Here is a 17,616-nt window from a genome sequence, read left to right as displayed (position 1 = left end):
GTGTGTGTGTGCATGTCATCATGGCACATTGTGTACCTACAGTACCACAGAGGGGTATTTAATACTTTGTTAGGTGTTTATATTTCTGTGTGTCCGTCTGTGTACAGATTTTGTTGCCGCGACAGCACCTGGTCAAGATGGTAAGACGCGAAGAAGAGGCCATTACCCGACCACTCCCTTCTTTGTTTTAGATTTAGAAAATGATTTCAGCTTCCAGGAACATATGTGTTTTTGCAGGTTGTTTCTCACCCAACAAGGAGGTAGATGAGGATGAAGACAGAGAGGAAGACTCCTCTGCTGCTGGAGTGTCGGCTGAGGAGCAGAACCAGGTAGCAGAGCACACTGAGCAGAAGCACCCACAGCATGTGCAGCTGGAAGAACAGGAAGAGGCCGTACACCCCCGCCAGCACGGACACCACATGCTTCACAGTGGACTCACCTCCTGAGGAACATAAGCAAGATTTGATAAATGATGATAAAGCCCTCAGAGCTCGTTTCCTAATGAAGCTTTCATCGTACATCACATCATAAACCGGTTGCATTTAGGTATATTCTATCTAGCCCATTGTAGTAAACATGGATGACAGAAAATCTAATATGTTTAAAAAAAAGGCATTCTATTTCACTGTCACTTGATCTTGAATAGGAGTAGTGTTGAAATCAAGGGACATTATCTCAGTATGTTAGTACACACCATACCATCCTTTTCCTTGAGCTATATCCACATGAAATAATGAAGACGAGTGTGTCTATGAAGGCTTGCTGATAAGAGAGAGCACCCACCCAGTCTGAAGCAGAGTCTGCAGGCCAGGCAGAGCAGCAGCAGCCCCCCCAGCTGCTGCCCCCCCTGCTGCACCGTGCTGACCCCGCAGCCCTCCCACAGCTGCTGCAGCACCACCAGCCGGACAGACAGCTCCATCCTCAAGCTGCACACACACACACACAATGTATTATTACAACACTTATCAACCCATGAAACTAAGACAAAAGAATCGGGCGGCAGACACCCTATCCGTTTTTAAGAGTGCGCTTAAGACCTTCCTTTTTGATAAAGCTTATAGTTAGGGCTGATTAGATCCAGCCCCTAGTTTTGCTGATATAGGCTTAGTTTGTCGGGGGACATCTTACTTCTTCCTTCTCTCTGTCTATACCTGTGTACTCTCATGTTCCGATTAACCCAGCTTCCCCAAATGTCTTTCTTTTTGGTGTCTATATACGCCGGGATCCGGAGTCATGGATGATCCTGCGCTCCTCTGTCCTGGATCGCGAGCCCTGGATCTTGAGTCGTGGCTGTGGTCCTGGATCATAGGTCCTGGATGGATATCCTCGTGGATTCATCTTCCTATTATACACACATGCATTTCCAAACATTTGGACTACCTATGTTGCAAATGTATTATCTTTTCAATTTACACACGGCATCTATTGCACGTCTGTCCGTCCTGGGAGAGGGATCCCTCCTCTGTTGCTCTCCCTGAGGTTTCTCCCATTTTTCCCTTTAAACTGTGGGTTTTCTTCGGAAGTTTTTCCTTGTACGATGTGAGGGTCTAAGGACAGAGGGTGTCGTATTGTCATACTGATATTTTGTACAAACTGTAAAGTCCACTGAGACAAATGTAACATTTGTGATATTGGGCTATATAAATAAACATTGATTGATTGATTGAGAATTGTAAAAACCAAAGGGGTTTAGATGAATGAAGGTCTGTAAGGAAACACCTCTGAAGACCGGCCTAAGATGAGATAACACGAGATATACTTTATTGATCCCAGTTTGTGACATTGTTCGTCACATCAGCAGTAGCATATACAACACTGAATATATACATATCAGTAATAAAGGATATATATCTATAAAGTATGTGTATTGAATACACAATATAACTATACTAATGTACAGGATTGAAGGCAGTTTACATTATGATAGGCTGGCCAATCACAAACTCACAAAATGTAAACATTGATTACAATTTACATTGGCAGCATAATTACAGATTTAAATGAATTCTCAAGGGAGCACAAAGTTGAATAAAGCCTCTAACAGAAGCTTAGTCCGGCAGTAGCTCAGTCAGTAGGGGCTTGGACTGTGAGCGGACGTGCGTGACTTTGGTCTGAGGAGGAAAGAAGTGAATTGTTTGTTTTGTGGATATCTTTTGTTTCGTCAAACTTATAGTTGTGTTTTTTTGTTGTTGTTCTGAGACACCCCCAAACAGCCTTGCTGGCTGGGGGTTTCCCCTGACCTGTGTGTTTTTTTTCGATCGGACGGATAAACTGGCAAAGAAAACGGGAATGGAATTATTAACTGCGTCACGGATCACGGACATTGACAAATTACAGCAGAGTACGGAGAAAGACGGGACATCAGTGAATGAAAAAGGAATGGAAAATGACAGCGGAAATGCGAATGGCCAAAATGAAAAAACGGGAGTGGGAAAACAAAAGGAGGTGAGAGAGCTGTTTGAGTTGAATGTGGAGGAGGAAAAATATAAAAAGGAGCTTACAGTTGTGGTGACGGTGGAGAGTGGAAAAGCAGTAACTGTTATGGATTTGCTAAAAGGAGTTAAAAAAGAATGCGGAATTGTGATGGGGTGTCGGGTTAAAGGAAATGGGCTATATGAAGTGACAATGGCTGAAGAAAAAGGAAAAAATAAACTGTTGGATGGAATACGAATCAATGGGGCTTTGGTGCGGGGCAGAGACTGCATGACAAAATAGCTCACGGTGTCATTCTTAAATATACCTTCGTATATATTGGACAGTTCAATAAAAGGCAGATTGGCAATGTGGGGGGTTCTGCCTGTCTCGACAATAAAGAGAAGGATGTGGCCCGGCACTGATGTGGTTGATGGGACGAGGTTTTTGAGAGTGGAGTTCAACAAGGAAGTGCGGTCACTTCCTTACTCCACAAGGTTCGAGACTCTAGAGGGGCCGGAATACTTTAGGGTGATTCATGACAAGCAAGTACCGGTCTGCAGGATGTGCATAAGGCCAGGGCATTTATACAGAGAATGCCCTGAGTTTAAATGCCATAAATGTGCGAAACAGGGACACTATGCCCGGGACTGTGTGACTCGGGAGGAGGGGGCGAGCGGAGCCAGGGGGAGAGAAAGTGCACAGGCGGAAAATAAAGTGGAGAATGGAATGGAGGAAGAGGAAGGTGGAAGTCAGGAAGAAAGTGAAGAAGAGGATATACATGATAAGGCTGGGAGCAGGATGAACGAGGAAGCTGTGGCTGCTGTCGCGGCGGTGTTTGTGGCGGCTGATGCAAAGAGGGCAGCTGATGAGGCTGCCATGGGAGGTGGAGGAGATGGAGCGAGGAAGAAGGGGAAAGCAGACGAAGGGAACATGTGTAGTAGCAAAGCCAATACTGCTGCTGTTCCGGCTGCTGTGGACGATGGACAGACTGCGAGGAGTGGTGAAGGTTTGGCTGAGACTGAAGCAGAGGTGGATGTTATTCTGGGGGCAGAAAATGATACCGAGGCTGAAGCGGACGTTGAAGGTGAACCTGATCCTGAGGATGGAGGAGGAGCTGTCGGTGGGAGGAGCGAAGGAGAAGGAGGTGGAGGACAGATGGCTGAGGGAATGGAGGTCAGCTCGGTTGTGTCGGACATGGAGGAGGAGGGAGGAGACGACGAGGAGAACGAGTCTGAGGACGAGGAGGTGGAGATAACAGGGCCCATAAAGGAGAAGATCTTTGGCGAGGCGAATGCTGGGTCAAAGAGCAGAGGGATGAGGAGAGAATCCAGCAGGCTAAATGCAAAGAGGAAAGACGATAAGGAGAAAGCGGTGGAGAGAAGAAGGGTGAAAGCGAAAGGAGGAGCTGCAAAGGGTCCGGACAAAAAATAAATAGAATGAAAAAAATAATAACATTAATAACACTTGTAATGGTGACAATTTCCTCTTTTAATGGGAATGGGCTGAGGTCAAAGGACAGGAGAGAGCAGGCCTTAATAATATGCGACTCAGACATCATTTGCTTGCAAGAGACACATTGGGATGAAAGGTGTGTGGAGGATGTAAGGAAAGAATGGATGGGAGAAATGTATGTAAATAATGGGAGTGTGGGTGCTAGAGGGGTGGCAATATTAATTAAAACAGGGGTGGTAACGAATATAAGGAAAGTTAAGGATGATGGTGTTGGGAGAATGGTTGGGATAATGTTTGAATGTATGGGGGAAACATTTAATTTAATAAACGTTTATGCACCGAATGAGACAAGGAGGAGGAGGGAGTTTTTTGAAGGGTTGAAGGATAAATGTGGGGGAAAATGTATGATTGTTGGTGATTTCAATGTGTGGTGTTCGAAGCTGGATGTGTCTGTGAATAATAGTGATTCATCACGTGGTGCACTCAAAACAATAATGGGGACAAATGGGCTGTTGGATGTGTGGAGGGAAAGGAATAGTAGGGAGAGGGTGTTTTCTAGGAATCAAGTGGTGGGAGGGATATTAAAACAGAGTAGAATAGATTTAGTGTGGAGTAATTTAGGGGAGAAAATTGAGAGAATTGAATATAGGAATACTGCCATGAGTGATCACAACATATTGAGTTTCTGCATTGGAACAGTGAGAAAAGGGAGGGGGGGGGGGGGAGTGTGGTGCTTAAATGCCTGTCTGCTGAAGGATGATGGATATAAGGTTAAAGTGAGAGAATGTATAGAAAAAAGGGGAGGTTTGAATGGTGAGGATGTGGGAGTGTGTTGGGAGGGGTTTAAAAATGAAATAAAAGGGATAAGTATAGGTTTTTGTAAAAATAGGAATAAAATAGAAAGAGAGAAAGAGAAAATGGTTAGGGAAGAGTTAAAGGTGGAAGCTAAAAAGGTAGATATAGAAATAGGGAGAGATATAGATGAGTATAGTCGGTTGAAGGATGAGTTGGGGGAGATAGAGAAGAGAAAGTGTCGAGGTGCTATAATAAGAAGTAGGGCTAGGTATGCAGTTGAGGGAGAGAAAAGTACAGGGGTTTTTTTGGCGCTAGAGAAGGTAAAGCAGAGAAAGAATAATATAGAGAGGGTTGAAGGAAAGGGAGGAGAAATAATATCAGATTTTGTAGGGATTGCTGAGAGAGTTGAGGAATTTTATAGGGAGTTATTTGAGGCGGAGGAGATTGATAGGGAGAGCTTAGAACAGGTGATAGATAGTATGGAAGCGAGATTGAGTGATGAAGGTAGGGACATATGTGAGGGGGAGATAGGATTAGGGGAGATAGAATTAGCTATAGCAGGTCTGGGTAGGAATAAGAGTCCAGGGATAGATGGTCTGACGTCTGAATTCTATGTAGAATTTAGGGAGGGGTTGGCACCAATACTCCTTAAACTGTACAAGAGCTTGGAGGAGAGGGACGAATTGCCGGCAGGCATATCTACAGGGATAATTAGTATATTGTTTAAGAAAGGAAATAGGGAGAAGTTAGAAAACTATAGGCCACTTAGTATGTTAAACACGGATTATAAGGTGCTAGCACGGGTGTTAGCAAATAGAATTAAGAGGGTTATAAAATCAGTAGTGGGGAACACACAGGCGTATAGTATTCCAGGGAGAGATATTTGTGACACTATTAGTAGTATTAGGGACACAATTAGTCACATGAAGGAGGGTAAGGGTGGGATAGTAGTTAGTTTAGATTTAAATAAAGCTTTTGATAGGGTTAGTCATGGTTTCTTGTATAGAGTGTTAGAGAAGGCAGGGTTTGGGAAAAGATTAATAGGGTGGGTAAGGAGGATTTATAGTAGTGCAGTCAGTTGTGTTAAGATGAATGGGGTGGTAACCAATGTGTTTAAGTTAGGGAGGTCTGTCCGGCAAGGATGCCCTCTATCAGCAATGCTTTATGCGCTGTCAGCCGAGCCCCTAGCGACGCTGCTGAGGCAAAACAGGTATATCAAAGGAGTGGAGGTGCCAGGAGGGGGGGTTAGTTTAGTTTATCAGTATGCGGATGACACCACCATTACAGTTAAAGATAGGGAAAGTGTTAGGGAAGTGTTGAAGACAGTTAGTTTGTATGGTAGGGCATCAGGAGCTAGGGTGAATATAGAAAAGTCAGAGATTATGTATATAGGACAGGTGAAGGATAGGAGTTGTGATATAGGGTTGAAGGAAAATAAGGATTATTTTAGGGTGTTGGGGATCAATTTGGGAATTAAAGATGTGGAGGGTAGGGACAGACAGTATGTAGAGTTAGTGAATGGTTTAGTGAAGACGTTGAGGTTTTGGAAGATGAGGGGGCTTAAGTTGAGGGGGAAGATAGTTGTAGTGAATGGGTTAATTATGAGTAGGGCACTTTATATAATGACAGTTTTAGATGTGCCGGATAGTGTAGTGAATGAAATAGATAAGATAGTTAGTGAGTTTATATGGGGTGGGAGGGGGGTAAAGATAGCTAGAGAAGTGTTAGAAAATGAGTGTAGGGATGGAGGGTTAAAGCTGATCAATTTAAGAAGGAAAATAAAAGCAATTAGAATTAAAATGATGGTTCGCTACCTTGGAAATAAGGAGGACCAGATATGGAAAATGTTCTTAAAAGAAAAAATAAATAAATGTGGAGGATGTGGTGATGGTGCTATTTTGATGGTGCTGAAAAAGGGGATGTTGAATGGTATGAGTGCTTATCAAAGAGAGGTAATGAGTGCATGGGGCGAGTTTTTGAAGTATGTTAGGTATGATTGTGTGAATGTGCAGCAGGTGTGGGAGCAGCCGATCTTCCTAAACCCTAGGATCACTCATGAGCAGTGTTCCTTGTTCAATCTGCCAATGTGGAGAGCGGGGATTAGTAGGGTTAAGGATGTAGTTTTAGAGTATGTACCAGGATTTATGAGGGCACAGGTGATAGTGGATGAGGTTAGGGAAATAGATGGAGTAATGTATTTAGGGACAGCTGAACGAATGATGGAAGAAATCAAAGAAGGAATGCCGAGTGAATGGTTAACAATGATTGAGAATGAGAGTGTTAAAGGAAAGGAGAGTGTGGTTGATTTATATGTGGGGAAAGAGGATGTCAATGTAAAAATAGAAAATGTGAAAACAAAAAATATATATAAATGGTTAAAAGGGGATGTGATTAGAAGACCTGCATCAGAAAAAGTGTGGATGAGTGTTGTGAACGGTATGACTGGCAGGAGAATGTGGGAGAATGTGAAAATTAAGTGGAACAGTATTGAATGTGATAACTTTGATTTTGTGTTGAGGCATAATAGGGTGTTTAACAACCTGATCATTAGTCATTTTGATGCAACTGTTGAGAGAGAGTGTGATGTGTGTAGGGATCAGGTTGAAACGTGTTTGCATGAGTTTGTTGAATGTAAAGAGCTTGTTGGTTTTTTTGGAAGGATGAAAGAGTTAATTGGAAGATGTTGGAATGAATGGTATGTGAGAGAAATGGAATGGAAGGAGCTGTGGCTGTTTGGTGTGATTGAGAAGAAAGATGAATGCAATGTGAATCTTTTAAATTATGTTCTGAGCCATGCAAGGCGTACGGTCCAAATAAGGAGGAACATTGCCCATTTCGAGGGTAAAATGTCAGAGGTGTGGCATATATTGAAGAGGACAGTAAAAAGGGACATTAACCTTGTACTAATACATGTGGAAAAGGACATATTTTGCGAGGATTTTGTGGATGGCAGCAGGCTAGTTGAGCTGAATGAGGAGGGAGCATTGTGCTTCAACTTTGAACAGAAAACTAAAGGCACACTACCTTTAAGCTAGTGATATGAAAAATTGAATGTGTGTATTATGAGAAATGCTGTATGTATGTGATGAGATGTTAAATGTCTATTTTTGATAATAAAAGATTAAAAAAAAAAAAAAAAAAGTAGGCGCTTGGACTGGGAGCTGTAGGGTCGCCGGTTCAAGTCCCCGAACAGACCTAAATATGGAGTGTGGACTGCTACTTGGAGAGGTCCCAGTTCACCTCCTGCCCTGCCGTGGTGCCCTTTAGCAAGGCACCAGACACCCCCTCCCCCCCCCACTCCCATTGCTCCCCAGGCGCTGTGCAATAGCTGCCCACTGCTCCTAGTGCTAGACTCCTGGGGCTAGGATGGGTTAGAAGCAGAGAACACATTTCACTGTGTGCTCTGCATGTGTGACCATTACAGAGCAGGGTTTCCCACACATAGACTATACTTGGGCGGGCCGCCCAGGTATATTAACGGCCGCCCAAGTATATTTCGCGACCCATTTCGTTTTTTTTTTATAAATTTTTTTTTTTATATATTTTTTTTTTATTCGTCCGTGACCACGACGCCATCTGCGATCGATTAACTTGTAGACAATGATCCCTCGCTCCCTTGCTCTGATCTCGCCTCCTTCTGGCCTGTTAAGTGGCCTGCCTCACACAGGGTGACTTGCTGTCTACATGATGTGGCCTGCCGACATGGCCACTGTCATACAGATCATAAATCAAAGCCCTTGATTGGTCTCTGTGTGTCATTCAAGCTCGGGATAACCTCAGCTCAGGTGAGGTAAAGGACTCTCTGAGTGTTTAGATAGTTAACTTAGTCTAAGTTCTCAGTGGGTCTCATACGGTGTGGTCACCATTTATGTAAACACATATTTCCATTTGAGAGGGTAGTGATTGGTCTAATGGATAGTGAAGTGGGCTGAAGATCGGAAGGCTGTGAGTTCAAATCCCGCCAGGAACACCACCACTAGTGTGCCCTTGAGTAAGGCACTTAGCCCTTAGTTATTCCAGGGAGAATGTCCCTGTAATCGGTCATTATAAGTCGCTTTGGATAAAAGCGTCAGCTAAATGAAATGTAATGTGATTAGTCAAATATGCATGAATAAATAAATAAAAAGTTAACTAGGTGAAAAAAGGTAAGATACACTTTTAAAACTTGTTGAGAGAAAACTAGTCTTTGCTGCTGCCTCAAAGAGGAGCAGGGGGAGAGGATGGAGAGGGGGGAGAGGAGGGAGACAGGAGAACATATGTTCATGTGTGGGTAGTAGATTTAAACTATAGGGCTATCATTATGGACCCTGCCTGTACCTGTTCGCTCTGCCATCGCGTGACGGGTCTGCTAACAAGCGACCAACAGAAAGGTTAATGTTGTTGCACGTCACCTCAACCCCCCCCGCTACCACCACCCCCCAAAGTATATTTCAGATCTGTGGGAAACACTGGCAGTTAATGGACCAGCACCAGAGGCATTCCCATACACACAGGCGTTGGAGCTGTTCTTCATGAAATCCCAGAAGGATGAAGTGCTCTAACAAACAGTGCCATCTTTGCGCAAAATGATTATACCGGAATGAAAAGTCAATAAATAATGTTGTTAAAACTTTTTTTTTTTTTTCGCGCACCCCCCCCTCCTCAAAAAATTGAGAACATGAACAACTTTCTGGAAGTAATCTCAGGTATATATCATAGAGCGAGCAAGTCATTTCATTGGACGAGAGGCATACTATGAGAGCTGGTCAGAGCGATGCGTTCTTTTGTAGTCAGTAATTTGAGGAACTGTCGAAATGGCGAACGCAGATGAAGTTGAGATCGAAAATCCTCCAGCATCATTGAAGTCTCCGGTTTTGGAACATTTTGGTTTCGCAGTTACGTACAAGGATGACGGACAAAGACAGGTGGACCGAACCAAAGCTGTTTGTCGGCATTGTTCAACTAACATTGGTTACGCGGCTGGCAATACATCAAACTTGCACACTCATTTGAAAAGGCATCACTCGAACGTGAATATCACCGGTACCAACAGAAAAAAGACTGAAGTGCAAACCCAACTCCCGCTAGCATGTAAGCCTCCACCACTCGCAAAAAGTTCAGACCGAGCCAAAGCTATTACAAACGCCAAATATCCTTATGTTGCCATGTTAGCAAAGCGCTACCTGGCTGTATCTGCTACCTCTGTCCCTAGCGAGAGGGTGTTCTCCACAGCAGGAGACATTGTTAGTGCCAGCAGATCTGCCCTTTCGGCAAGCAATGTGGACAAGTTCATCTTTCTTTAAACAACATGAAAATACAATGACAAGCAAGTCCTAATGTCAAGCTTGCTGCTTAGGTGCTAGTACAGTTCAAATACAGATTATTTCAGTTCATCAAAATGCTGCACCTTAATGTTTATTTTACTATATTTTGTATTTATTTGAATACATTAGTCACAGTTTAATAATAATTAAAAAAAAATATTTAATGTTTTGTGATAATTTTTTCTGCTGTACCGAAAACGTAACGAACCGAACCGAGACCTAAAAACCGAGGTACGTACCGAACCGAAATGTTTGTGAACCGTTACACCCCTACAATCAATGTTAACTTGGAAAGCCACAATATTAATATTTTAACTCAATCACAAAGGTGATATTATTGTGGCACATTTGTCTCACTCTTAGACCAGCAGGGGTACCAAATCTATGCAGACTGCTGCAATAAGTACATTAATTAACTGTCTCATCGATGTTTGTCTGAATGAATATGATACTATTAACAATCATATTATTCCTATCAGCTGTCAATCACTGTTAATAAATAATAATAATAGATTTAATTTGTTAGCGTTTTTACAGGTGCTCAAAGACGCTTTACAGATATAGTGAAGAACTGTTATGATTCACATATTCATTTATTATTGAATAAACTATATTTTTTGGAGGAGTTAATGATGAATGTTCATCAAGATGCTTGCTCGCCCTCCTTCAAATTTGAAAACAAGTAATTATATCATTATTGATATACAGTTACAACCTTGACTTTACATCAGAAAGAACAAACATTAAAGAAGTGACTAACTGCATCAGTTAGGGTTAAAAAACGTGTATTCAGCTAAAACATCGCTGCAGTTATTATCCAGTGGAAGGTCCTTACCTACTGGCCTAGTTAAATCAAAGTGGTTACTTTCTGTTGGCTGGGCAGTGAAGTTTTACACACCGTCTTATTTTACTTTCTCAGGACTTAAAACTGTTTTTTGGGGGCAGACCCCTTCAAAGAAAAAAATATATACACGCATACAAGGTCATCATCTTAAGAGTTTGTTATTCTCATCGAGTCATCCGTGAGCAGAGCATCAAGTTGGCATGTCTATTACAGCTGAATGCGGCGATTACTATTTTGTTCAGCAAAACGCCTCACAAACTTATTAAGATCAACAGCTGTAGTGCGTTTTGATTCAATGCTGAGTACAGCCAAACTGACAGTCTCTTCTCTGTCATTGTAGACCGCAACTACCTCATTCCTTCAGTGCTTGGGTCCGAATGCTTCTCGTTTTGCGCCGTCCCCCCGTTCAAGTGAATTCGCCACCAATAGGCGCATTCACACTGCGGTACTTTTCCCACAAAGGTTCATGTGAACTTAGTTCATGTGAACTCTTTTATCGCGTTCACACCAAAAAGAGCCGGTACTAAAATTAGTTCATGTGAACCTTTTTACCCCCACGAAAGTCCCTGATAGAGAGCAGAGAGCTGCTAGAGAGCAGGGACTTTCATGCGGCTCTCTTGTGAGAAAAGAGCTATATGTCTGATTGGCTGGGCGGATTGCAAACCACGCCCCGTAAAACTCCCAAAAAGTTTTGTGAAGCCGCCATTTTATTATCCTCGCATTAGCATTAGCCCAGCGCAGAAACGCAGAGAGACTAACTTATGGCAACACAAAATAAAACATGGGAGCGGTGGAGATGAGGAGGTGTCGGCGTTCTGGCGATTTACTCGGAAGGCTTCAGTAGAAGCTGCTGGGAGTCCCAGCAGCTTCTACTGAAGCCAGTCCCCAACTCCGGGGACTTCCGGCCGGGGACTTTGGGCGGCAGTATACGCCGTGAAGTGGTTTGCGGCCTGCCAGTAAACCCAAAGCAGAAGAAGAACAAGTGACGTCAGCGGCTTAATTTGCCTAATCCACCCCCAGGGACTTTTTCCAGTGTGAACGAGATCTGTACTTAGTTCATGCAAACTAAAGAGTTCACATGAACCAAGTTCACATGAACCTTTGTGGGAAAAGTACCGCAGTGTGAATGCGCCTATTTATCGCATTCACACCAAAAAGAGCCGGTACTAAAATGAGTTCATGTGAACCTTTTTACCCCCACGAAAGTCCCTGCTAGAGAGCAGGGACTTTCGTGCGGCTCTCTTGTGAGAAAAGAGCTATATTTCTGATTGGCTGGGCGGATTGCAAACCACGCCCCGTAAAACTCCCAAAAAGTGTTGTGAAGCCGCCATTTTATTATCCTCGCATTAGCATTAGCCCAGCGCAGAAACGCAGAGAGACTACCATATGGCAACACAAAATAAAACATGGGAGCGGTGGAGATGAGGAGGTGTCGGCGTTCTGGCGATTTACTCGGAAGGCTTCAGTAGAAGCTGCTGGGACTCCCAGCAGCTTCTACTGAAGCCAGTCCCCAACTCCGGGGACTTCCGGCCGGGGACTTTGGGCGGCAGTATACGCCGTGAAGTGGTTTGCGGCCTGCCAGTAAACCCAAAGCAGAAGAAGAACAAGTGACGTCAGCGGCTTCATTTGCCTAATCCACCCCCAGGGACTTATTCCAGTGTGAACGCGATCTGTACTTAGTTCATGCGAACTAAAGAGTTCTCATGAACTAAGTTCACATGAACCTTTGTGGGAAAAGTACCGCAGTGTGAATGCGCCTAATCATATTTCCACTCTCGCGCCAGGACCGGGGGAGGGGTTACATGACGTGCATCTTGTGCTGCATTCACTTGCACTCGGACATTAGAGACTTTCTCTCATAAATGTCCAATGAGCCACAACTTTTCTTTCAAAACAAAGATGCCAACTGGGGTGGCAGCTGGGGTGGCAAGGCTATTGTTTAGGGTGGCAGTTGCCACCCCATGCCACCCCGGTAGATCCGCCCCCAGTGTGCGAAAAAGTACACGTCCCACCGTCCGGGACGTGTTATTTACAATATCGGACAAGTAGATCTTTCAATTGACTTGTCCGGCGGACAAGTGACGTTTTTCGCCCTGATTTATTGACAAATTATTGATACATTCAATTTACAAAAGGCAGAACTCATTCGCAAATTGTACGTGTCCGCCATTGTTCGTTTAGAAATGTTAGTTTCGGTTCTGCTTGTCGATTCCTAAGGAAATGCATCTCGCCGCTTTCTGTACAATTAGACGGGGGCGGGACGGGAAGTGTAGCACAGTGGCAGGGTTGGGAAGCAAAACTCGGTTCCGAGTAGGAACAAATAACAATTGTCCGGTATCGGGATTAATAAGAGTTGTGAGGACAAGAGGCGAGGCCGATCCCCGCGGACCGCAGCTCTCTCTCTATGCTCCGTATCAGCTGATCGCTGCATGGTGCAGCTCAGCATCTCTCTCTCTCTCTCTCTCTCTCTCTCTCTCTCTTTCTACACACAGCGGCTCCGCTGCCCGTAGCTCTCTCTCTATGCTCCGTATCAGCTGATCACTGCACGGTGCAGCTCAGCATCTCTCTCTCTCTCTCTCTCTCTTTCTACACACAGCAGCTCCGCTGCCCGTTTAACAGCCTCATCTTTGTCAAACTTTCTTATGTTCTTTCTCTAACACGTAATGAAGGTTATTAAGCGTTTTAGCTCCTGTGTTGTTAATATTGACCGCCATTTCCTTTATGAAGTAAAGCAGCCTCCCTGTCTGTGTCCTCGCGCTGTCCTCACATCCCCGGACCCCCAGACTCGGAGGAGCACAGGGATGTCAGTATTGTTTATGAAGCAAGGTATAGAAAGTATCTACATTATTGAAATGAAAATACTATGTATTTACTTTTACAAACAGTGAGCAGCTGGGCAGCTGCAGCATATGTATTGCAGGACATGTGTAAGCATGCAAGCGTCTTTGAGTTGTAGAAAAGCGCTAGGCCTATAGGCTATACATCTAATGTGTCATTATTATTATTATTATTATTATTAGGTTATGTCCTATGTGTTGGACATGTGTGGTTGGACTCTGTCTCACAGGCAGGTTGCAGTGTAACATCAGAGGAGACTGGGCCAATTGTACATTCTCAAACTGCACCACTTAGAACTAACTAAACAATGCAGAGATTCTTTTTATATAATTGTATTCAATAACCGTAAGAAATTAAACAGTATGAAGTTATTTGTAAATAGGAATACAGATTTGACTTAATGTTTTCATAAATATATTTGTCTCCCAGTTTGACTTTGACCTCTCAAAGAACCGGAATCGAGAACCGAAAATAACCGGAATCGAAAAGCAGAACCGGAATCGTTAAAATCCAAACGATACCCAACCCTATGTGTGATGCAGTAAAATGTTACCGCTCACTTACGTTAGCGGTGTCGTAAAAACCGTGGGAAAATGTAAAATATGATGGCGAAGAAGAAGATTCCAGTGGCCCCAATTTTTGTCCATTCTGGACAAGTGAAAAATGTATTCGGACAAGTAAATTGCCAAACTCACTTGTCCATGGACAAGTACTCTCTAAAAACTTTTTCTCACACTGGCCCCTGATTAACACATCCCTGCAGAGTACGTACCTCCACAGCAGGATGTTTCAGTGGGCAACATGTCTTTCTCCCTGCAGCCTTTACAACCAGCATGCCCCTGGTAGACCCCCCCCCCCCCCACTCACACAATTTAAGACTACGACAACACTGTTGTGCAATAACACTTATGTGCAATTTGTAAATTATTAGAATCTACTTCGAATGTGACTTATTTTATATTTTTAATCGTATAATGTGTGCATTCCCTTTAATCTAAAAGTGGTTTTTTAAATGTTGTCTACATCTTCACTTTTGCTGTAACTATGTATGTGTCCCCTCTGTGGACATTCTGCTTACAACCTGCACACCTCTGCAGACTGAGACATGCTAACCTTGCTACGTCAACTTCCGAGCTATAGGTCCTTCTAGCGTTAGTTTAAGAAACAAACCTTTTGTCAGCCATTCAAACGCAAAAACATCACTTAAACAGTGTTAGCTACCTAGCTAAGTTAACATTAGATGCTTTGAAATAGTTCACTTACTAACTTTACTGTGAACGTATTGTCTTGTCCGTTGGAAGGTTGCCTTTAGACATGTTTGAAGACTGTGAAACAAATCAGCGCTAACGCTTCTTAATGAAATGAAGCAGCGAGCAGAGGCTAGCGGTAGTGCTACAGAGTTTATGAGTTAGCATGTAGCCGTGGAACAGGAGAAGGGAGTGTGTGCGGCGGATACCTGTTCAGAGAAGGGAGTGTGTGTGCGGCGGAGTAAGAGAAGCCCCGGTGACTCCAGCAGACGAGTGGAAGTTACGTTCAACAACATACCTTCTTCTTCTTCTTCTTCTTCTTCTTCTTCTTCTTCTTCTTCTTCTTCTTCTTCTTCTTCTTCTTCTTCTTCTTCTTCTTTAGTGGCGGTTGGCAAACCAACTTGTAGGTGCATTACCGCCACCAACTGGACTGGACAAGAGACTATGCAGAAAACAATAAACAAAATAAATAAAATAAAGAACCAAAACTCTAGATTATTTTAAATGTATCAATTTCTCTTAGAAACGTAATAATCTCACAATATATTGCCTGATGTTTTCCCTAACAGCCCTGATAGCGACAAGTCATGGCATTTTGCTTTCTTCAGTGTCTGGAAAAGCACATTTTTCTGAGTAGGCCTACTATATTTCCTGCAAAGCAGTAAAACATGCTCAACAGTTTCTGGCTGGCTACAGTGTATACACTTTCCGGTTGGATGCTTTCCTATTATACTTAATGTATGATTGAGCCCTGTGTCACTACCATGGATGTATAATAAGAACTACCCGATCCGTCCCCCGGTACTGCGCATGTGCGAGATGGTCCGCCATATTGGACAACTCCGGACGGCAACCCAAGATGGACACTTGACACAGTGGCTTTTAGCAAAGCTCAAAAAGAAAACTCGAGAGATACGAGTTATTTTTATTACAACGTGACTTCACTATTATTTAACAACTCTTTTTATTGGGTTATTTTATTTGGGGTTAAGTACATTGTCAGAATAAGTGAGGAATTAATTTAACTTCTGTTAGACAGCCATATGCCATACATTTTTGCATACATTCACAGTAAATATTTATTCAGTATGATAGCTGTCTGACACCCTGTATGACCTATCCGAGAAATGACATTTTCCTCCCTTCTTTTAAACCCCACCTTCCTTCCATCCCCCACATACCTTTGAATTGTATAAAGATGTCTTCCTGTGTCATTAAGGTCCCGATGTTCTTGCCATGTTGTTTGTGCATATTTCTGTATGCATGTTTTAACCTCCGCTTTGCTAAGTGGCACTTCTATGTCTATGTTCATAATTCTGAGTGTTTGTTTGGCCAGAATATCCACCTGTTCATTACCCTCCACGCCAACATGAGCAGGAACCCAGGTGAAACGAGTTGCTATGCCTTTGATTTGCATTTGACATTAAATTAGAAATATTTCATTTATTATATCCATTCTAAATGAAGATCTACCTGATCGTATACTCGATAATGCTGAAAAGCTGTCAGATGCATCAACAACATACCTCCACTTCTTCCTCTTTTTACGGCTGAGGCTGTGACCAGCGTTAAAGGTGCAGTACCGCCACCTGCTGCAGTGGAGTGTGGAACGGAAAGATTAAATAAACCAAGCAAGCCCCCAGTCTCCTGGTGAGGTGGCCATACTACAGCAGAGAGTTTGGAATAAATATACTGTACAATAGTAAAGTTATTGAAGATGATGCCATATTTATTCAACATTTTACATTATAAATATTCACCAACATTATTTAAAAGCATATTCTTCCGAACTCTCTGTTGTAGTATAACCAACAGGAGACATTAGGCTTGTGTGAGACAAGCGAGACCTGCGCAGTTGCGATCAACGTCTTGCTAGTGAGTTGCATGATGGTTAGTCATTTTGTCCGACTTGCTCTGGAGGCCCGCCTACATGAGACGTTGAAATCTCGCGGGACAAAGACGCCCGCAGCCTTGAGAGCGAGGCGTGGCGAGGCGGCGCAGTTGCTCTCCACGGGCTGCGGAAGCGAAATGCTTGATGGGAAACGACTCGCTGGTATCTCGAGCTGAGCGCTCATTGGTGGTTTTTACCACGTGCTGGTGATGAAACTCTCCAATTGGCTCGGCAAAAGTTTGTTGTTGTTTTGTGTCAGTTTTACGTCGCCACATCCATTCCCATTTTTCATCATTGTTCCACAATGTTTATCATCATGAAATTAATATCTATATATTGTATACTATACTTGCACTGCTTACCGTTTCATACTTTATATATCTTAGCATATTCATACACACTGTTCATACTCACAGGCCGCTGTGTATATCTAGTGTATTCATACCCCTCACTGTTTATTCATCATTCAATTCATTCTATATTTTATTCTGTAGATTGTGTACATTACTTTTCCCTTTACTGCTTGTTGCACCTGGTTAGAAGCTAAACTGCATTTCGTTGTCTCAGTACCTGTAATATGTGCAATAACAATAAAGTTGAATCTAATCTTGAGCAGGAACAAATGTATTTACTTAGTACATATCTGACATTAACGATTAAACACATGTGCACGAAGCCGATTCCGAGCTGTCCGACTTCAGGCGAGCTTTTTGAGACCTCCCCCGGCTGCGATCGGCTATTCTCGTCTACTTTCGAGGCGAGCCGCAACGCGTCTCAAACAAGCCTACTGTGTGCAGTGAGTTTGGTAGATATATACTGTATAATCGTAAA

The 17,616-nt window shown here is 43.2% G+C and overlaps 1 protein-coding gene across 3 annotated transcripts in view; it reads right to left on the bottom strand.

Moving 5' to 3' along the window:
* LOC117535475 (protein-serine O-palmitoleoyltransferase porcupine-like) overlaps positions 1 to 16,436 on the bottom strand; it is a 34,632-nt gene extending 18,196 nt beyond the window's left edge. Inside the window, exons 1-3 of one of the 3 annotated variants that reach the window (XM_034199948.1) lie at positions 16,076 to 16,436; positions 15,193 to 15,336; positions 250 to 442 (exon numbers count right to left, since the gene is read on the bottom strand). In XM_034199948.1, coding sequence (XP_034055839.1) covers positions 250 to 442; positions 15,193 to 15,336; positions 16,076 to 16,145 — 407 coding nt within the window. In that variant the 5' untranslated portion in view covers positions 16,146 to 16,436. Of the gene's footprint in view, positions 1 to 249; positions 443 to 783; positions 927 to 15,103; positions 15,337 to 16,075 lie in introns of those variants that run through there. The other 2 variants (XM_034199949.1, XM_034199950.1) reach the window with 2 other exon arrangements.
* Positions 16,437 to 17,616: the final 1,180 nt, after the last annotated feature.

This window comes from Gymnodraco acuticeps, unplaced genomic scaffold (genome assembly GCF_902827175.1).
Source record: "Gymnodraco acuticeps unplaced genomic scaffold, fGymAcu1.1, whole genome shotgun sequence".
NCBI lineage: Eukaryota > Metazoa > Chordata > Actinopteri > Perciformes > Bathydraconidae > Gymnodraco > Gymnodraco acuticeps.
Note: the sequence above shows the minus strand (reverse complement) of the source record. Positions and strands in the feature narration are given on the sequence as shown.